This window comes from Anas platyrhynchos, chromosome 1, assembly GCF_047663525.1.
Source record: "Anas platyrhynchos isolate ZD024472 breed Pekin duck chromosome 1, IASCAAS_PekinDuck_T2T, whole genome shotgun sequence".
Taxonomy (NCBI): Eukaryota; Metazoa; Chordata; class Aves; order Anseriformes; family Anatidae; genus Anas; species Anas platyrhynchos.
In genome coordinates, this window is record NC_092587.1 from 85,235,013 (window position 1) to 85,257,396 (window position 22,384).

The following is a 22,384-nucleotide window of genomic DNA, read 5'->3' on the forward strand; positions in this document are numbered from 1 at the left end:
TAAATAGCACCAACACCACGAAACCCAGGAAAGTTCTGTTGCAACAGAACAAAGCCAACGTCAAAAACTTTGCATTAAGATTTCTTTAAATTGAATCAAAGGGTCAGGGAACCTTTCAAACATCTTTTTCGGCTGCGTTAAGGAACTGGTTTTGCCCAACAGCTGCAACAGTCAAAGAACTGCATAATGAAAAAGGAGTTGTGGGAGGAGGAAGGGTGTCATTTATAAAACCCTCCTCAAGTTTTGGCAGCCTTGCATCCCTTTGACAACAATTCTGGTCAAGATTCTGCTAGAACGTCAGCACATCATTACGTGGCTAAATTTTTATGCTTGAACAAATGCAAATTAATTGGGCTTCTGGGGAACTGGGACAGTATAAACAGTTTATACTGCGCAGGTGTCATGCGACATCGTTAATACAGACAACTTCTTTACATCAAGACATTTATGTGTGCGTGTACACTGTCCCAGGTAATCATTAAAAGCTGACTGAACAGAGGTATAGTGTGACAGGGGATGAAATCTGAAAGGGAGAAAAAAAAGCAGTTAAAGGGATATTGTTCCAAGTCATAGCAAGAACTTTAATGTAAGGGATAACAACTGACCAGTGATGAAAGTTTAATTTTCCATCTCCAAAACAGATTTAGGATTGAGCCAACATCCTCACCCAAACACTCTCTGAACTAGTCTGATTCCACTCCAGAGCCAAGGACAGTATGTAAGTGTTCTGACCAGTAAAATAAGAGAGAGAGAGAAGTAACAACTGCACAAGTCACACTTCTGAAGTGGATGCATACACGATGTTAAAAAGATCCTCGCTTTTTGTGCACGTTTCTCAATAAAATTATTGCCTCTTCATGGTTTTGAGACTGTTGTTGAAGATGAAGATGGTTGTGAAGCAGAGGAAAACCCTTTATTCCGAGGGAAGTAGTATCTAATAAAAAGTGTCAAGGAAATGCTGTGGAATGCCAGACATGTCCACCAAGAGATTCTCCAAGCAAGAAGGCAGAATGCCCTGTATACTATTCTTTTTCTGTCAGATTTTCGATTTCACAGCATTGCTGACAGTGGCACTACAGAAATGCATGTCTTCCCAGAGAAGTGACAAAACAGAACCTCCTTGTAACTGCTCGATTCCTTTCCTGGAAGGTGAAAGCAGTGAGCTATTTTGTTACGAGAGCTTGTCCCAACACACACCAGCTCCCATGTTTCACCAAGGAAGCAAGTGATAACTTGCTTGGAACATGTAATGTTGTTTTTTTCCCCCCACGTCTTTAGTTTTTCTACTTTGAGTCATTTCTGTTATTCTGAAGTTTCAGTCATCTCCTCCACGGATGTGGCATATAGAGTTACATTGATGGCTGCCAACAGAATATGAGCATCCATTTCCAGAAAGTTCTGTCAGACGTACACTAATCGATGACTATCACTTAAGACAGTTAAGTCCTTACTGTGAAGTGAGTACCTGAATGACAGCAAAGTCAGATAAACCAAGTTTTTAGCTGGACTGCAGCATGTTTTCCTTGTTCTCACCAAGATAATTAGGGGATCATTCCAATATTAGATTTTGAACCAATAAAGCAAACTCCAAAAGGATACATGAGAGTGGGGATGCCCCGTGCTGCCAAATATTTCCGGATGAGGCGTTCGGTACCATACCAGTTGAAACCTCTTGTCGCATACCCAATACGTGGAAGATGTACTGATGCTGAGGAGTGAAGAGAGGGCACGGCCTTTAGGACAAGATACACTCACAGAAAGCAGTCTAGATAAAGAGTTCAAGCTGCCCAACAAGAATAGAAGGCATATTTTGGAATACAACATATTAATGGAGATCTCACTTTTCCTTCACTTCAGAAAAAGTAACACAGGAGAGGTGGAAATTGGTCATCTTCTCTAGGTGCAATCACACGTGTAAGTGAGGATTCACTATTCTACCACATGAGCACTTACCATTCCTTTTCTTAGCTGCAAAATAAATCTTCTTCAGGCCCTTTTCCAGAGCAGACAGCTTAATGCCAGACAAGTTGTTGGATCGATCTCGATGCTGAGCTACAATCAAGGCCAACTAAGGAGAAAACACACAAAAACTGAAGTGGAGTCTATACGCAGTCGTACGAGATAAAGTGATAGCTGCTGGAAAGCTGCATTATTAATTATTAGCTTTCATAAACTCAAAAAAATCTCATCTTCTCTAATATTTAACTGCCACTAAGCCATGTTCAGTATTCAGTGCCACTATTACTGGGAAAAAGACCCAAGTTCATTACACACAGCTTCGAAAACATGGACAGAATAACCCAAAAAGGAGTTTCTCATTCTCACCAAGTCCTGTCCTTTCTTCCTGGATTTTTTATCATCAATGGGGAATAACAAGGTTCCTCCCAAATGCAGGTCTGTCCAGAAAACAAGAACAGAACAAGAAAAAAAATAATCAATGGTAAGTGAATGCAGCAGACATTTCACTGTCATGTCCTGTGTTACTCTTCTTTGCTTTATCTCCTCATGCTGGTTTCAGCAGTCTGTCAGTCACTTTAAGTGGCCGCAGAAGCAAGGCAGATATTACCTGCCCCGACACACGCAGACACACTCCCCGCTCAAAGACCACAAATGGCAAGACAAACACTGGAACAAGAATAAAGCATCTACTGGGAAATTATAAAAAACAGCAGATCCCCCTACAGCAAGATGTGCATTCTTCACCAGCTGCAGGTAGCTCAAAACTGCTAATACATGCTCAGGAGAAGATTAATGTTTAGAGGGAACAAAAGGCCCCATTGGATACTGACTGAGATGGCTTTCATCCTACTTAAAAGCATTTTGACAGAAGACATGGGGCTCTGCCTCATACTGTGAAAAACATTCCCTGGATAATGAACGAGTTGTTTATAGTGATTCTGGTTTTTTGGTAATTTGCCGAATGGATCAGAATGACCAACCCTTATGCAGAGTTCTCACGCTCCCAAGACAAGTCAAAACACCCTCTGTGTTACTACTTTAAGAGGTAAACATTTAGAAAAAGAGTAAAAAATATGACCGTCAAGGTATTCAGCCTCCTCACTCCTGCAACATCAGTGGGATTTAAACTCTTAAGTATCTTGGCCTAAGGTCATGTTTTAATCTTACCTTTCATCTTTCCTGCCATCTCGTATACTTTTCTTGGCTGATCAGAACGAGTCTCCAGAGCTGTAAACAAACCACCCCTTCCCCAGCGGCCGGAGTCATCTAGAACGCAATGACAAGTTAGGCTCCTTTTAGAAACTGAAGCTAAGAGCACTCTTGCAGGAAAGAGACCTGCTCTGACCAAATGCAACAAATGCCCATCAAAAACAGCTATGGGAACCACACATGAACTGAAGTCACACGTGAATAAAGCATAAAGGACCATCCTAGAGAATAAACCTTAAGCATCAAGGAAAAACAAACTTACCACAGTTCCCTGTAAAACCCTGCAGGGATAATTCCTTCTCACTGCCTGCTACAGATGCTTAACCAAGCAATGATCATGGTAGTGGGCATACAAAACTATCAGTACTCTCATAAGAGATGCATGCTCACCCTGGATATGTCCCAGACTTGTGCCTTGGGCTTTCCACAAATAGACGCTTGTCATTTGTGGGCTTTTATTTTCAGTTGACATTTCCACTTTAAAAATGAGTTTTTGTGCTAATTTTAACAGAAGCCAAAGCAGCTTATAATGTTCTACTACAGCCCTGGTTCAAGAGCTGCTCCAATACTGATTCAGGAGGAACTCTAACCTGATTTTTTTCCTCAGCTTTAGTGTCTTAACAGAGGTCCTGTGCATTTCTATTGTCATAAGTCCCACCTAGGCAGTGGACAATGATGGCATCCTCCTCTTCTGCTTTGGGGTGGGTGACATCTCCCATGACATACTTGATACAGTTTAGGTCCACATCTCTGTAATCTAAATCCACATTCAGCCCAGACTCTCCTTCTTCAGACTCTTCTTCAGAATCGCTTTCCTCTGAAGGGAGACAGGAAGACGTGTAATGATTTGACTCCCACCAGGCCATCCTGTAACAAAACAAGAGAAGACCATGTTCAGTGAAAAAAAATCAAAGGCAGGTGGCTAACACCTTGTTTTAAAAGATTGCAACAAAACACAGGAGACACTAACTAGTTTTCCTTCTGCTGCCCTCCTCTATTTTAGACAGGAACCAAGGTTACCCTCTCATGAGGGTGGTCTGAAGCAATTTTGTCATTATCTCCTTCCCTTACTCTCAGCCCCACCTGCCAGAGTGGATGCAGACCACGATTTTGTTTTGGGCAATCAGATTCACTTCTCCAGAGCATAGACATCAGTTTAAAAGTAGCTAATACAGTGCAAGCCATACTTTTTCATGTGTTCTGCCTCTGCTTTTGCCTTCCTTCTTTCCTCCATAAGCCTTGCTCTCTTTGCTGCTGCTTCTTGGCGCTTCTTCCTCCTAGCCTCCAGCTCCTCTGTGCTCAACAAATGTTTCCTCCTGGTCGACTGCTCCTGGAGGCCTGAGAGAAGGGCCTGGAGAAAGTATCACACAAAAAGAATGTTAACCTCAAACCCATGTCTGGTTACTTACTCCTTTCCCATTTGTCTACCTGTCCACAGGTCTTAACCATCAAATCCCAGCAGTCACGTAAATACAGTTTTGTGACATAAATTTGTATTAGTGCCCTGAACTAATATCTCTGATCCACCCTCAGAATTGATGAATTGTCCAACCTTCAGATTCAAGAGCCTTACTACATTGGCATCCGAATCTTTTAACATGTTTTCTGCAAGCTGTAAATAAGGAGTTGAAACCACCAGCCTCATTTTCCACAATTAGGAGCATCATATGCCCTCTCATGTCTTTTGCCTTACGTTTGTTTTGTTCCGGAGAGCTCTCCCCTCCATAGTGGTCTCTTCAGTCAAGGCTTTCTGAAGATCCAAAAGCTGATCAAATGCTTTTTTGTCTTCTCTGCTGGGTTCCTTTGAATAATCTTTGCCTTCATATACATACATGTGATCTTTAAAAATAATGAAAAAACATAAAAAGGAATGGAAAGCCACTCACATCTGAATACATATAGTGAGATCAAAAGAAAACGGGCTTCTCTGTGACACTATTCTACCCTCAGTAGAAAAAAGACAGTTACTGTCATCATTACTTTTTTTGTATAGTCAGTGGTAGCATCATGTTGAATCAAGACCCACTTCCTCAGACAAAAGCTTTTCAGTTAACTATTTTTTTCCTATTTCAGCCAATTAACTGCTTAAAGTTGTTGCTCCATCACTGTTCTCTTTGGTCACTCCACCCCTACCAGCAGTGAATCTGTTTAGCTTTACAACTCATGTAAATGGATTGCAAACTTCTCCTTTAGAGTTTGCAAACAAAATAAAAGCATGGAACTGGCAATCCAGAGTTACTGCTCATCGGGTGAGTTGTTTTCCCAGTAACTATTACACAGGGTGGTACCACTGCTCTTCTTTAAGTAGCAACAGAAAATACCACTCTTAGCCAACTCTCAGAGAATTGCTTGTTGCTGGCAACTGCTATATAATGGACAATACCTACCCTAAAGGGCCATATTTCTGCTTTGGTCGCAGAAATGTGCTACTGTGTACTCAAAGCAAAGTCAGTCTCTCTCATTATGACACAAGAGGGAAAGTTTCCTTAGAATTTATTCTCGTGTAATATGGGGTTATGGAGAAGTGATCACAGTTATGTGACATTTGGATTGGAAGGTAGAGTTCTAAAAACAAAATAGGTTTGTTCTAGTTGTTTAGACTCCATGGCTCTGCATTTCTTACCTCTTATTTTGGAACTCTTTAAGGTCATTTAAACCTGTGATTTTCATGGCCAGTAATCTTTTGTACAACTATGAAGCACATGCTATATGGTCTTTCCTTAAGTCACTGTTGTCTCTCTAAAACTGTAATTCTGTCATAAGGGCTCTCGGGGGGAATAACAGTAGTTGTAATTTGAATACTTTCCCTTTTCTGAGGTCTCAAAATATTTGAATCACATTAAGGAATTCAGCCCCCCCAAGCCACCAAACTGGGTAGAGTATTGTAACCATTATCTAATGGATAGGCAAACAAGAACACAGTAAGAAAGACAAATAAAAGCTCAAAAATAAAGACCACGGATAAGCCACCAACAAAATCCAGGTCACTTGTTTAATTACAAGTCCACTTTTCTTCTTGTTACCTCAAAAATGCAACTCCAGCCTAGTGGATGTTCTCTACTAGCATTCAAGTGTCACTCATTACATAGGTATTTAGATTCTTAACTTACTCTCTGTATCCTCCTCTTCATTCTCGTCCTCGCGCGGCAGGACAACATCCGTTATCCACTTCCCTTCCTTTGTCTCTCCAAGGATGTTTTCTAGCTCCACATCTTGAATAGTACTCCCTTCAGAGGACAGCAATTTATCCAAGCCAAATTTCAGGATTTCACTCAGCTTTAACAAAGAGAAGGGAAGTCCACTATTAAAATATCCTAATTCCATGCCAATCCCAGTGTTTTGAGCTTCTGAGACAGAAATACAAAGGTTGTAAGAGTGGAAGAATCTAATCCTTTATGTTACCTGTCCAAATACTTAAGTTTTAACACGCTTAGTTCTCCTAATACCTGATGAGACAGGCCTCTACAGAATATCTCCCTCAAACATTCTCATCCAGACTCGAAAGGTCATTTTTCTCCGCAGGCTAAACAATAAAACAGCATTATGCTGATGGCATTCAAGCAGCTTTCCTCAAAGCCAAAAGGTCCAGGCCTGTTGGCTGCGGGGAGGGGAAGAATTTATATCCCACAAAAATTAACGGAGAGAAAAATATCAGCGTGGAATTTCCTATTGGCTCAGTTCCACTTCTCCCATGGAAATTGTAATTGCTGAGATAAATGCTGATGGAGGGGTAGAGGGTGGCGGGGGGAAAAGATACACTAATTCCAAACCTTTCCTAGGTTAAGCTGCATACAGGGGAATACATTCCCCCTGATCTCACTTTGCTTGATGCTTTCAACCCAAGTTCTCAGCCTAAACCTCAGCTTTCAGGTCAGAATTATAAATCACGCCCTGACTCCTGAGACATTTTATTTGCCAGGAGGTCAACAGAAGGTTGAGCAAGTTTCAGACTAGCAACCAAAAGCTGACAAAGTGCTCATCATCAGCTCTGTTTTTGAGAGAGAAGCAACAGAGACGGATACGTTCCTAGAAACAATGAGTCAGCTTCCACTTTATACCCGTTATGATTAAAAATATACAAGTAGTACAAGAGAGGTTCTACCTTCCCCTCTTCACCAAGAAAACACACACCTTTTACACATTAGATGCACCTCAAAATTCTAAGAACTGTCTTCAAATCTCAAATCATGTCTGGACCTAGAATATAATTTTGGTTCCTTGGACACATCTGTCATGTCAACACAAATCTCCCCCAAAATATAAATGCTTTAATGGGTTCATATCATACAAAATTCAAGAAACACTCTGGCATTTCCAGACATTACTGGAGTCAAACTGAGGGTTATTGTTCTATTTTACCTGTAAATCTGCTGCTCCTTGAGGCTTGGGTACTCCCAGAGCAAACTGGCCTCCTTCTACAATGGCATTTGTCAGCCGAAGCTTGGAAGCAGCTCTTCGGTAGATTATTTCTTCAATTGTATCTCGCCCAATCAAGCGGATAATTTTTACAGGCCTTCAAAAGTTCAAGAGAATTCTTATTATTTCCTTTTTTTTTTTTTTTTTTTGAGGTGCATTAAAGCTGTTAAGCTCTTTGCTTGCATGGAACTCTGTCGCCTAACCCAATCTTTTGTTAGGGACAAAAAGGCAAGAGCAAAATGAACAAAGACAGTCAGAAGAAATTTAATGCTGAAACAACTATTTCTTGACACAAGACCAGTGCTCACTGCAAGAGCGCAGGAAATGCTCCACATTCCCTCCCCTCCTTCAAATCTACAAAGCTTGCACCCTAGACATGTGACAAGGACAAGACTGCATGAAAAAAAAAAAACAACAAAAGACATGAGATATTCTCTGATCTTTCTCTGACATTTAATCTATTGTCCTTTAAGCCTCCTTTCTAATGGATAGGGAAAGAATTACTGAAAGACCGAGAGATTCAGCAACCACACAAGAAGTAGCAACGTTTCTCACTTGTGCTGCCCAATCCGGTGAGCTCTTGCTATTGCTTGCAAGTCGTTTTGTGGGTTAAAATCACTGTCAGCAAAAATAACCGTATCTGCTGCTGTCAGGTTCATGCCAACTCCACCTATGAACAAAGAAGATCACAAAATATGTCACCAGCAGAAAATAAAGGTGCCACTGGAGAATTTACGCTGTGCAAGGTTCTGTCAGATCTGATCAATTACATCACATTTGATCCATCTCTCAACCCCAAGCCTGAGTCTCACAGTGATCCAAAGAGATGGATAAACCTAGTATTTCTATACTTATCTGTGATGCCAGCTTTCTGCAAAAAAAATAATAAAATAAATAAAAAAAAAGCAAAGAGGAGGAGGAGAGGAGAAGATAGGATGCAAGTGAACCAATGCAAAGGAGATTGGTTGTTAAGACTAATGACCACAGACATTATTCAGCTGGCAGGAAGACTAATGCAGCGAGGACTGCCTTCACTGAGGCTACAAAAGACTGCCCAAGTCACGACTTGGCTGCAGCATAGAGGCTACTGGCAAACCTGACAGCTGAAACAGTGAAAAACACCATGCCCAACTACAGAATAACCAGGGCCTAGGTATTTACATGACTTAAACAGTTTCTGAGGTTAGAATTTAGGCTCTCGTGGAATGAAAGGAAAAAAAATAATAGTTTTTTGTTGTTGTTTTTGTTTGTTTTTAATATCTGACTATAGTATTTAGCATACCATAGCCAAAGAGGGGAAACCTGTTGAAGTACATTCCTTCCCGCTCATGCCAAGCAATTCACAATAATCAGAATATCCCTGCAAGTGGAGACAGTTGTGCACCTCAAAATCTCTGCCCATAACATAGCAAGGCTGGAAATACTGCTGGCACAGCAGTTTCCAGCTGGATACAAGATGCCTTGGCCACAGCGCTGTGCAGTAAAAAGCAACTTAACCTAGACTGAGTCTGACGTTTGAGATCAAGCAGTGTTGATCCTCTCTCGGGATGAGAGTGCTTGTCTGAATCGATACAGGGAGGTCTGAAACTGCGTAGAAGATCCAGATCTGCCTGAAGAACTGCACAGATGGCAGTCCCATGGCATTCTTTGCAGTCTCTGGAAGGTAAAAGGCTCTCAGTTGAGCCTGTCTGACAGCTAAAGAGCACATCCATGTTCAGGAAACCCAAGAAGCAATTCCACCAGCTTACCTAAAGGAAGTCTATTCCTGCCTAAAGTCTGGTGCTTGCAGAAATAAAATGCTGGTGAGATTCCTTGAGCTTAATCTGGCACACAGACAGGCATAGGGCTTAGAATAAAAAAGTAACACAAATGGCTGCAACATGAAAAGTATCTTGGCATCAGCTGTTGAAAGGAAAGCACAGAAACCAGATGTCCTAGGTGAGAAACCCAAGCTCAGGATGTGTCAAGTCTCCCTCAAAAATCCCCCACATGAACAGGGGCTGCAGGACTCAGAACACCCTGAATTCTTGCCAGAAAGAACAAAAGAATGCAGGAGCAAGACAGGGGTTGTCTCTTCCTTACTTACTTACCTGCTCTGGTGCTCAGCAGGAAGACAAAGATGGGCTGTTGACCGAAGTTCTTGATGGCAAGGTGTCTCTCTTCACCCCTGACAGACCCGTCCAGCCTCTCGTAGCTGTAGCCTTACCAAAACAAGCAAAATTTATGTTTCTGAAATTCTGTCTATGCTCTCATTTGCTTAGCTCATTCTCCATAGGCTCACTGACTTTTTACGCCAAATCCTCCTGCCTTGATTTGAATTTTATTCGTTTCAACCCCTTTGTTCTTTTCCAGTTAAACCTTGTATAAACTGAAGTAGTGACCCTAACTTCCAGATTCAGCTAAATTACTCTTTGTCAACAGTCAATCTGAAGCAGAAATCCTTAGCGGTTGATTTACTGTGTGGAAACTAGATGGGAAAATTGAAAAGGCAAATTAAAAGAACATTAGCACAAAGTCCTATTTCAGACTTTGTTGTGCTGGCTGTTGGCCCCACAATACAGGCCAACAACCATCAGATCTTCCTTAAACAAACTCCCTCCTGCCTTCAGTGTGTGCTTTCTTGTGAGCAAGCAGTATGGGATATGGCCTTAGACTTGGCTTTCTATTGCATTATTAGCTGTCCAAAACCATAAACACCAAACAAAAGCCTCTTTCATGGGAAATCCTAAGTAGGCATGGAGCCATGTGGACTGAAACAAAAGAAAAGGTCCCAAGAACACTTTGGTAACCTTGCCAAAGCAGGCGCGTTGGGGCCCCACTGCCAACAACTGTTTTAATCAAAAACTAATTTCCTGGTATGAATGTGGCACATTTTGTGTTCTGTACTGGACAAACTGAACCGAGAGTTACTGCCTTTAGTGTAAATACTTCAGGATTCAGGTATATAATTGAAGACAGGTATGTAATGAACCTTTGCTACCCTGCCATCTCTTAGCTCCATTTTATCAGGGAACCAAAGCTGAAGTTAATTTGAAGAACAACACTGAAGTGCAAGTTCATTACAGGCAGGCACAGCAAAGAGAGAAACTCAGCTCCTTCCAACTCACAAACTGCGCGGATACAACTTAGGATATTTACTAAGAAGCAATAAATCCCCATCACAATCCCTTCACCCCAGGCAGATCAGCCCAGACGAACAGTGTATGGCAGAGATCATTCAGGTAAGCCCTGTGCTGCCAAAGTGCACAGACCATACCTCTATAATCCATGTAGTCTTGCAGAATGTCAAGCAGCTGAGTCATCTGAGAAAACAGCAAGACACGATGGCCACTGGAAGAAGAATGAGACATCACGGGCTTCAACGTATTGCGACAGCATTTCACAGAGCAGCAGAGGGGCTACAAAAGCTTAACCAGCCACTGTTACACAGCAAGGACTCACCACCACTGCACGCCAAGGCTCACAGAGTCACTGCCAATTCCCTCACCACATTTTCGGCACCACATCCAGATGTAACCAGTCAGCCTCACTTGCCATGGCTGAATACAGCCCGGTGAGGGCCCAAAGAATCCTGTCTAAAAGGATCCTCGGCTTCAACATGAGGTCTTCCTCACCACACAACCCGCCACTCCAGACTGTTCTCAAACGACATACCCCAAGTATCTTAAATGCTGGAAAAATATGGTATCAGCATCTCTGTGACAGCACAGCATTTACTCCTCCGTCTATGACCCTCAAAGATTACACACAACTGCAGACAGCATTTAAGTGGGAAATCAACTCTCATCCCTTCCAGCTCTGGGCCTCAGACGGTGATAAAAGAGTGCTCTGTTTAAATCAGGTTTCAGTCGAACAGAACACGGACATTTTTCAAGTCCAGAAGTTGCACAGGGCTGTCTGCGTGGCCAAGGGAGAGAGGCATCTATTCACAGCATGCCCTCCACTACCACATCAGAGCTTTGTAGGGTCTGTTGAAGCCCTGTGCTTTAGGGAGTAGTCAGAGGGAAACTGCAGCCCAATTATGAGAGCAGATAGGATCTGTGTATCATGCAGGAGGCACCAATTCACAGACTTCACAAGAACACAGACTGTGGTTTGATTTGTCTCCCGTCTGAGAGCTGGAGGGAAATACCCAACGTCTTTGGGTTCCAGGTTCTGAAGTCACCAGAGCTAAAGATCAGAAGTTCTGAATACTGTTCTCAAAGCTGAAATTTCAGCTTACTCTTGGGTTTCAGTCCACTTAAATTTTCTTCTCGTGCTCATTACGCACTCTGCCTCCTGGGCTAATAGAGGCATGGTAGTGCAAAGGAACAGAACTGATGATGTGCTGCAAGTTACTCTCAGGAAACTCAATCAAACAATATATGCTGAAAACCATGTCACATGTATATTCTCCCAAGTTCCCAGGATAAATTTGGCATTATATGAGAACATGTTTCGAGAAATACTTAAAAGGTAGATACAAAAATCTTTGAGATTCCTCTACAGTCTGTAATGCAGCTCTTTATAAGGAAATGACTTCCTTGTGGTACTCAGCAGCACGCATGAAACAGGGCAGTGCTTGAGTTGTGGTGAATAGTCTGCACAATCTATGGCTACCTAAAACAATTCTTCTTCGTTTACCTTTTCTCCCTGTTTCAATCCCACCTTCCTCACCCCAGCATGACATACCCAGCATACAAGAAGGAAAGGAGTTTATCCAACAAACACAGCTTGCCACTGGCTTCAACAATGTGGTCTCCAATCTCAAAGGGCTCTGGCTCGACACCTGGAACAGAAAGGAGTTTCAGAGGTAGACCTAATACCCTATGAGTATCAACTCAGTGGTCAAGCTCTAAGTGTTTGCACTGCCAACTACTGCCAAGCAGACCCCCAGGATGTTTGTTTGAAAAGTGAATGGTCTTTGCCTATAAAGAACGCCCTCAGTACTTTTGGAAGTACTTGATAAAATTAAATAATGATTTCATCGGTTAGGTGAGAAAAGACACAAGAAATCAAGTAGAGAAATAAAGTAAAAAAAAAAAAAAAAAAAAAAAAAAAAAGAGGTTTCACAGGCCCCTTCTTTATTCCTCATCGCTGATGAGCTGTCATGTGTTGGAACTGGTCACAAACTCACAGCTGGTTCTGATCCAAGTACAACGTTGTTTACTACTTCCTTCTAAGACATTGCCAAGCAATTATAGAAAACCAATGTGTACACAAAAAAAAAAAAAAAAAGAATTTCTTTCTACTTCAAAAGAGAGAAGAGTGTTTTCTTACCGTTGAAAAGATACGGGTGGGCGACACACTTCCGAAGCTGACTTAAGACATTCTGCAGTGTTACTTTCTTGCCTGTTTCACTTTCAAATGCATCTGAAACAAAAAACACAGAAAAAAGAAGAGAGCAGGAAAACCCACATGTCACCACTGTGTGACTGAGAACACCTGAACACTGCTCTATGCTGCTTCAGCACTGAAATAACGCTGTGCGTAACTTTTGCATTTGGATTTCCATCTCAAGATTAACATACTTGTTTTCATGAGCCAAATGAAATTTTCCTCCCTTTTTTTTTTTTTTTTTTTTTTTTGAGCACACCTCTAGAAACAAGACCCTGATGAAAACTCCTCCACCTTGTCAAAATCCCTGGAACTTTCTGGACTCCCTGGAAAGGGTCAGTGACATTGTTCTAAAAGTACATTATAGATACAGAAATAATCAGAAATAGTGAAAGTGATTTGGTGCAGTTCATTTGAATTTTCCAGCAATAACAACGACAAAGTAATACAGCACAGTGAAGACTTCCAGGAAGTTAATAGAGAAGGTATATTTGTGAGGGGAAAGCAAAGAGATACGCACATAGGCTGACTTTAGAAGAAGAAGATTGAGCTTGCATGGTGGCTCCTTGCAGCACCAGGCATTAGCCCTAGAAGAACAAAGGCTCTCCATCCCACCAGTTGTATTTTCCATACAGCACAAAGGCACTGGCAAACCACATAATGTAGTATGCATTGATGAAAGAGGAGGATTTCAGAGACAAGCAAATACCTTTGCTCTCATACCTCAGGTTGCTTTGTTTCAGCTAGTTTGTATACCAAGTGCCAATGAGCGAGCTGTTATGGTAAGGGTCTGTGGCTGCATCACATGGTTTCCTAAGAAACTCAAATCTACATCCAGTAGTTTTCAATATGCCATATTGCATCTGTATTACTATTGGAAAATCTGTAGAGATCCACAGATCTAAAATGTCCTACATAACCTTTTTGTTTGAACACAAAAACAAGAGGCAGGAACAGGCTTACCTGGTAATAACATTTTTAATTACAGGCTGACCCAAAGCAGAATCCTGAAGCTAACCCTCCCTAGTCCTGCCAAAAACCATCTCTGGATCCATATGTCTCCTGTTTCATGGTTTTAACTTGTGATGAATCAAAGAGCCCCCAAATCAAGTGATAGGGTACAAAACCCTCACTTACCTAGATCTTTCATCAAAATAGCTTTGTAGTACTTCCTCTGCAGAGCTGACATGCCATGGTACAGAACCACTTCCACCTTTTTTGGAAGCTCTGCAGCCACCTCAGACTTGACTCTTCGAAGCAAAAATGGCTGCAGAAGATTGTGTAATTCTTTGGCTATTCAGAATAAAAGATAACTGAATTAAGCATAAGTAATTTATACAGTACCTTCACAACTATACTTCCAAAATAAATGCACAAAGGAACCTTATATCTATTAATGAAATAGTTCAAGCCCGATTTTACAGACAAAGCAAATACATCAGGTGTGCAGCTGTATTTTAAGAGTTACATTAAGATAAGTAACCGTTACTTTTAGTGGCTTCATTTTAAAACTATCATTAAAAAATGCAAATAAAGGGGACACAACATGCCTGCCTCCCAGTCAAGATAACGGCTGGTTCTGATTCGAGTACAGCATTGCTTATTAATTACCTGTCTCACTCTCCTTTTCAATTGCCTGGTAACACTCCACAAATGCTTTCACTTCTTCCCTAGGAAAAATCTCAGGTTCAATAAAGCTGAGTAAGGCGTACAGTTCTTGGAGGCTGTTCTGGATTGGTGTGCCCGTGAGTAGCACGCTGAAGCCTACAGAGAACTGAAAGAACCAAGAGCAAAACAAAATGATTAGGAGATGGTATCTGAAAATGAAAAGTTACTTCATGTGCAACTCCATCTCCACCCACACCACTTCTAAGCTTGACCTCAAGATGAGAGGTGGCACATAAATGCCAGTAGAATGCTGCAAACTTCTGCCAAACCCATCCAACATATGGTATGGTAAAAGAGCTCCACCAAACTGAGTAGGATAGCATCAGTGCAAGGAAAATGGCATAGCAAAACAAGAACAAAGTGCAAAAGCGACATCATTAAAATTCCCACATCCATGCTTCCTACAGTCAAATACTGCATACTCAGTGTAAGTAATTAGAGTTGACTAGAAAATGCTGCCAGAATAGGCCAGTGAAATGAAACCGCAAAAGATCACGTCCATTTGTATTTTCTGACTAATTCTGACAATCACAGTGTCATTATCTGGTCCATGCTGCTCATGGTAACCTTTGTAAAGGTAATTGGGGAATATGGTTGCTTTTGAAAAAATACAAATCTTTTCTTAAGTTTAGAAATAGAAAATACATTAGGAGAGCTCAGGTGAATCACTTCTACTTCTTTTCAACTATAACCAAAACTCCTGAAATACAGCCATCATGAAAAATACGTTCAGAAGATAAGACTTACAGGAATCTAATTAAAAAAATTATTTATAGAAGTATTGTATTTCATTGCTGCTGCTGCCAGTCCAAACCTAACGTCCATGCTTCACTGCCATGACAAGAATCCTTCACACAGACATTCATTTAATTCATGAGAAAGCAGGGGTGCTTTCTCACCTGGGAAGGCCCAAGGGAAGTTAGAGCATTTCTACTAATTTCAATAAACAATGGTGGCTCCATTAAGTGAGACAATGGAAGTCAACAGGTCAGGATTCAGGGTCCTACCAACTAGACAACGTTGGAGATATCCTCTTTGTCACTTTATACTGTCCAACCTCAGTCAGACTTCTATTGCTTCAGTAGCACAGCTGTGGTTCAGCGCTACACGTGGTTTCTTTACATTTTGTAGTCTCTCAAATCGCTCCAACTTGTCAAGCACAAACATGAGTCAGAATAAAAGACAAGCTCCAAATACTGCCCATGTCCACATAAGGCCAACACAATAGTACCTTGTCTGTCTGCCACTAAATATGGGAATCTGTTCACCAGTTCTGATGGAAAATGGTTGTGGCCCAGAGCTTAATAAAATACACAGAGGAACAAATGGAGAATATGTATCCTATTGTGAAGAGAAAAATCTTCAGATGCTAAAAGATGGATGCGTTATTTTACCTCGGAAAGTGTCTTGTAAAGCAGAGAGCTCTGATTTTTCAGTCTGTGAGCTTCGTCTACAACCAAGGCAGCCCAGTTAAAACTGTGAACAAACAAAGCAGAATCTTCAGTTAGGTGCAAACAAATCACTACTGTCAGTGCAAAAAGACCGAAATAAGCGGTGCCTCTACTTGGCTGAACTCAAGATGCTCTCACACCATGAACCACATGCAAGAATCACAAGAGGGGTGGGAGGGTGGAAAGAATTCACAGCTTTTCAAGAGCCAACACAGCTTCTTAGCTCTAGCCTGGATGAGTTTTTCTGAAATCATAACTGGAGTAAATTCACTTGAATTTGTTGTTTCTCTCTCCTCCCTCCATTTCTGTGGGAAATGATATAAGCACAAGATCCCCATAGCACTTTTTTTTCCCCCCTTGATTCTTCTTTTTGCTATTTAAGGGTGGATCTCCACTGCCAGGAGAGTCAAATGTCCCTACACGCTCAGCAACTGAAGCGCAGAGAGGATGTTGCAGTATGAAGCATGGCAGAAGGTCTGACCCTTCCGTGTATTACATTAGAGTAGGGCTTTTGCTCCACTTATTTTTATTGTTATTCTGCTTGTAAGGAGCAGTGGCCATAGGGTATAACTCTGACCCACCTTTACAATGCGTTCCAAGACCTACACAGGACAAGGCGCAGCTTATTAGCAGCTACCTTTTTCAGAAGGAATAATAGAAGGAAAAAAATGCTGAGTGACACCGCTTTGACATTATGTGCTAGCCTGGAAACCTGTAAATTGCACTGGATTTTGTAAATTATGTAAACTGCAGCTTCTACCATGTGTTCACCCAGCACAACCTCCTGTTTCCAGCAATGGCCAAGGCAGGTGCTCTGCAGAAAAACAACAGGCTGCCCCCCGTGAGCCTGGCTACTGCTGAGATCCAAAATTGTGTTGTGGGGGCTGCTGGATTTCTGCTCCTACAAAGATCCCGAGTTATTCGTGGTATCTGACTGCCCACAGCATTTGTCAAAGCACGTACCACTATCACAAGGCATTTATGCCGTTCTAAAAAATATGAATATTCCTTCCCATTTCATGTGCCTGTAAAATCCTGCATGACCATGACAGTGCTTCCTACAGGCTGAATTTAAGCTGTAGAATGAGTCTTGCTAGAAAGCACAATGCTCTGCAAGCCCTCCGCAGCTCTGACTGGTGGCAAGAGGCAATAAATTTCAGGATATGGTATTAGCACAAGTACCACGGTATAATGCAGGTCAATTTAAATAAATTTTCATCTAATGCCTTTATAATCTGAAGCTTTTGAAGATTGCCTCTGCTCTAAACGCCTATCTTCTGGACTGATATTTAATATCCTGCTATAAGCTGCTATATATCATGTTATTCTGAGTTAACTGGCTTGAGAATTGTCCTTGGCAGAAGTTCAGACACATCTTAACTGACATTAAGGATCCTTCACTGAAACGTGGTACAGGCAAAGCTCTAATCATAACTCAAGAGCATCTTTGGATCTTGTGGTACAAGCGTAGGATCTCGCACACAAATAAACATTCGCTTCAGAAACCTCTGACAGACTTGCAGAATTAAATTTGAAAAATAATTAAAACCAGACTCACAGTTTGAGAAATGCTGCATCTTTCAGACAAATCTGCAACGAAAGGAAATGGATCGTTACTTAGGACTTAAGTTGGCTCATCAGTTACAACAGATCATCTTTTATGTCTACTTGTAAACTATGGCGAAATACAGCAGAGTGGAATGAAGACAGTTACTACCTAAGGAAAGTAACATGACAGCTTTTGTAACCACAAGCTGTTGTGACCCTACATTTTAAAGCCTCTCTGGCAAAGCACCAGCAGTAAAACCTTGGAGAATTAATGGAAATTTACAGACTTCATAAACACTCTTCAAGTCTATAAAGTTTGTTCATATCCTTCTCACTCTAAGAAAACACTGTGCACCTTCAGCATTACAATCTTTCTAACTCTAAGCAAACACATGCTTCAGAGGATTAATCTGACCTGCTAATATCCTTAAATGCTCACATTGTTTGCCCAACTTCAGATTCAAAGAGGAAGAGAAATCGTGTCACTTAAGAAAAACCTTTTAAAAGCACAGAATTTTATCATCAGAACAACAGAGATGAGAAAAACACTAGCTAATGAATATCTCCATATAGTTGATCATTTTGTCAGGCTTGGTTCAGTACGAGCACCTTCACCTATCACATTCAGGACTTTATCACTGCAGTCCCGCTCGTGCAGCATGAAAACAGATGCAGGCTGAGAGAGATCAGCACAGGTGACAGCTCCCAGAGGAAGAAAAAGGTAAAATACTTGGAGAGGGAAAGCGAGAAGGCAAAGGGAAAAGGAGATCAGAGAGGAAGAAAAATCTGTAAGATGCTTTTTCATTTAATTTCAAATTGGTTGGTGTGTTTGTTAAGAGACTTTTAAAGCAAAATCAAAGTACTGATATGAAGTAACACCTGAGTGGGACTGGTTCATCAGAGAAAAGTTAAGCTTTTTTCCCCCACTTCACACAACGGAGCACCAGACCATGCAGAGTCTAAAGCAGTCAACAAGGAAGCAACCCTACTGGGTCAGTCTAGATCAGGACAGGGCCTTCACCAGACAGTCCTGACCAGATTCAGCCCAAAGCCCTGTCAATTATAATAGAAACCTGATCATATTACAGTCCAAGAATGAGAGTTTTATCTGAGGAGGGCATGCTGAAGAGGGTACAAGCACAGGCAAGCTCTTTCAAAGTGTTCCTGTGTTGCCTGATTAATAGAATCTTAATAAATATCACGTGTACATTTCCATTAAATACTGAAGGTCTGTAAGGAAACATAGAAAGGCAACGCAGCTGCCACATAGCAATAGTTAAGGGTGTTTCTGTTTTCTTTACTCAAGCTGTGATACAGCTGGGGTTAAATTAGATTATCTTAGGGACATGAAAACTGCAGCAACTTATCTAAGTGGAGGAAGTGGGTTACAGAGTAGAGAATCACTGAGGAAGATCAGAGATGAGTACAGAGAACAAGAGCTGAGCTGTACAATGGAATGGAAAAGGCAAGGAAAAATCCAAGCTCTCCTTTCAAATGACAAAGACACCATGTACCTCGTATGTTGTTAAGAGCGCATGGAAGCGAGATTGCTCTTTCAGATTCTGCTGCAGCTTGGGTCGTTCCTCCTTGTTGCCTACATACGTCACAAAGGAGAGACCTGGAGCAAACCTGTTGTCAAGAGAAAGATAGCAAAAAAAAAAAGTGAGACAAGCTAATTCTTTTATGTTTAAGATCCTGGACCCCATTGTCAAACTTGGATAACGCAGAGATAATGAGAACCTCCTGTCCAAACACCTTACCCTCCTGTGACACATGGCTGGACCTCAGCTCTTGAACCTACCCCCTTTCTGATTAACTTGAATCTCAGCTTGGAACCTCAGCTGCTGGTTCTGGTTTGGACAAGTCCCATATAAACTGCTTTCTCCTAGCTCTCAATGTTCAGCACAGATAATGGTAAACCAGTCTCATGGTCCATCTGCTATTCTGAACTGAAAAAGCTTGTGAAAAGCAGGTGAACGAACACAGTTTCTCCAGCTGGAGCCAAATAATTGATTAAAATTATTAAAAGAAAGGTAAACAATGTCTGCAGCAAATAATTCCAAGTCAGGACCTCAAAAAAATCTATCCCTCACAGTGAAAAAGAAGACAAAACCGATTCTATGGAAGATGAGTTGGGTCTGTAAAGTTCTTCCTCACTTAATCACACCACTAATACCTGCCTAGTGTTCCTCCTGGATAGCTGTTCACCATTGATATACATCATATTAAGTGATGTGCTTTTCCCCAACTGTTTCAGCTGCAAGTCTACCCAAATCAGGCCAGCTCAGTTCAAAATTTAACCTCAATGAGTTCAGATTCTGACACAGCATTTCTCAACAACCATGCAGAAATGCATCTGTTCTAATCTTTAACTTTCAGCAACTCTTCTTAAAAGCAATGTTAAGGCTCCAGCTTAAAACATACAGATTCTGGGTATAGCAAATGTGCTATCAGCCCAGACACTGTACCTCAGCGAAGATGGGTTACATGCACAGATGTAATGTTATTTTAGATGCATGTGAGCATGCCAAGAAACACTATTCAGCAGGGGTCTTACCTTTCATCATACAGAATCCTGGCTGTCTTCAGCAGATTTTGCCTAAGAGAGGCTGAGCACGGGGGGATTGGGTTAGAAAACAAAAAACAAGCAGCTAGTGGCGGCATTTGTACTGCAAGTCATCCACTGCTTTAAGATGGATGAATTCATGTACATCACAGCATCATAAGGGCAATGCATCAAATACAAGCGGTGTTTGCATTGGTTTATTGTTTTGGTAGCTTCCCTTTCTACTTTTATTCCTTTTGAAAGGAAGGAAATTCTTAGACTGAACATATTTGAAGAGTCTTTGTAATTTTTCATGCAAGAATATGAGTGGGTCAACTGCTGAAACTTACCTCTCCAGTTCGTCCTTCCAGTTGCTCAGAACGGACAGAGGACACAGTATCAGAAATCTCTCTTTGTTCGTTACTTTTTTTGTCAAATAAAGAAGTAGAGAAATAGTCTAGAAGGCAAGAGAAACACTTTTTTTTTTTACTAACAAGAGAATGTCTGAAACGCATAAACTGTCTCCTTCCTGAACTTTGTAGCTGATTCCTACAGGGTCTCCAGCACAATGCAAAACCAAGATAATACCAAATGAGACCCAGCATCAATGCCATAAAATCTTAGGGCCTAAAACATGACCTCAGTATTTGTAACCCTTTTTCCAAAGACCTTTCTCCAACAGTCACAGGGAAGATCTACTATATATCACTTCCTAAAACTACCAGTTTGTTCTTAAAGACTCGTTGAACACCATCAGCTGAACTAAAGCACAAACAGTCATTTTCCAATGAAACTGAATCCCATTTAAAAACTTCCTAAAAAAAAAAAACTCTGAAAAATTTGCACGTACTCAACTTTAATCCACATGTTGAGAAACTCAAAAATCATCTTGCTGCAGGTGCATCAAAACTACACTGTCTCCATACTGACTGTGTATTACCTGTTAATTCCGCACACACTATGAATTGTGTATTCATAAGACTGTGTAAAATGATCACTCATTTTCCTACAACCCTCCCCAAACTTTTCTGGAATGTTACTCAGGTCCTATCAGGGGTTTTAAGTGATTCGGGAACAAAAGAAAGAACTCTGTCTTTTGTGTAAGGACTTCAGGATGTGGCTGCTCAACTGACCAATCATTAGGTGCTTTTCTTCATCATGCAGAAATACTCGGCTAAAAAGTTGGACAGAGCCAATTTTTCAGAAGAAGAAGGTGACACACCTGACAAGTCTTCCCGAGACCCATCTCATCGCCGAGGATACAGCCATGCTGGACCTTGTAGCATCGCACCAGCCAGTTCACACCTTCTATTTGATATGGACGAAGTTTAATGCCTGGAAATAAAAGAAATGTGTTAAAGTTACATAGCCATCCAATACACTGTCACAGCTTGAAGCCACCACAAACAGGTCCTGCACAGACTGGACCTTCTGCCAACTAACTGCCTTATAGAAAAGGCATGCAAGTTTTCAGCAGGTGCTGTTTTCTCCTGCAGCATAGCAGAAGCGCTGATGTTACAGTAAATTCATTCATTTCAACCACATTCAGGAGCTTGTACGCATAAGAATGCCCCAAAGTCATTGGAAAGGCCTGCACAAGGAACTTAATCTGATAATTAAGCTGCCACTCCACATGCCTGGAAGGCAGCTTCACTTTCAGCTCTGGCCACTTTTTTTAAATATGCAAGTGCTACTTTCAGGGACACTCTTTAAGCTACTAGTTTGGAAATACTTGTTAACAAACTAGTAATAGTGTAATAATCCCATTACAACAAGGCGCTTTCCAGCTTGAGCTAAGATCCCAAGCACAGATGGCTGCGGCTAGCACCACTGCAGAGCAAGCCTTATTACCGGGCACGGTGTATCAAAACAAACACAAAATGAGTCAAATTAGAATCTTCACGACCTTTTTCTTACACATAGACTTAAGTATTGAGGTAAACGATGCTGCACCACAGCTTCACCCTGAGGAAACGTAAGAGCAGGGTGAGCGCGCAGGGGCAGGAATAACTCCCCAGCTCTCAGGGACCAGAAAACCCATCCGGCAGACGAAATGCCGGCACCGAGCCCCTCGCACTGACCTGTGAGGCCCCACCGATAAACCTCCTCCTCTTTCTTCTCCTCCTTTTTCTCCTCCACACCGAGCCCCGCATCCCTCTCCCCGTCAGGGCGCTGAGGCGCCGGGCAGAGCCGCGACATGGCGGCACCCCACAGGCGGGGCGAGCCCCGGGGGGCCGGCAGCGGGCGGGACGAGCCCCGAGCACCGCCCCAC

The 22,384-nt window shown here is 41.7% G+C and overlaps 1 protein-coding gene across 2 annotated transcripts; it reads right to left on the minus strand.

The window, feature by feature from the left end:
- Window positions 1-555: 555 nt before the first annotated feature.
- Window positions 556-22,364, minus strand: CHD1L (chromodomain helicase DNA binding protein 1 like). 2 transcript variants are annotated; one of them, XM_038181365.2, is made up of 23 exons: window positions 22,194-22,362; window positions 21,335-21,447; window positions 20,463-20,569; window positions 19,082-19,196; window positions 17,578-17,609; window positions 15,963-16,044; window positions 14,512-14,674; window positions 14,038-14,193; window positions 12,844-12,936; window positions 12,256-12,352; window positions 10,841-10,914; window positions 9,675-9,785; window positions 8,140-8,254; window positions 7,528-7,681; window positions 6,279-6,444; window positions 4,862-5,007; window positions 4,356-4,519; window positions 3,827-4,035; window positions 3,127-3,225; window positions 2,326-2,396; window positions 1,954-2,068; window positions 1,600-1,708; window positions 556-934 (listed from the first exon to the last, which is right to left on the minus strand). In XM_038181365.2, the coding sequence occupies exons 1-23, from the start codon at window positions 22,309-22,311 to the stop codon at window positions 856-858; spliced, it is 2,688 nt and encodes an 895-aa protein (XP_038037293.2). In that variant the 5' UTR covers window positions 22,312-22,362; the 3' UTR covers window positions 556-855. The 2 variants fall into 2 exon arrangements, with proteins under 2 accessions (XP_038037293.2, XP_071900051.1); XM_072043950.1 differs by lacking the exons at window positions 556-934; window positions 1,600-1,708; window positions 1,954-2,068; window positions 2,326-2,396 and having other exon boundaries at window positions 3,759-4,035; window positions 22,194-22,364.
- Between the last annotated feature and the right edge of the window lie 20 nt (window positions 22,365-22,384).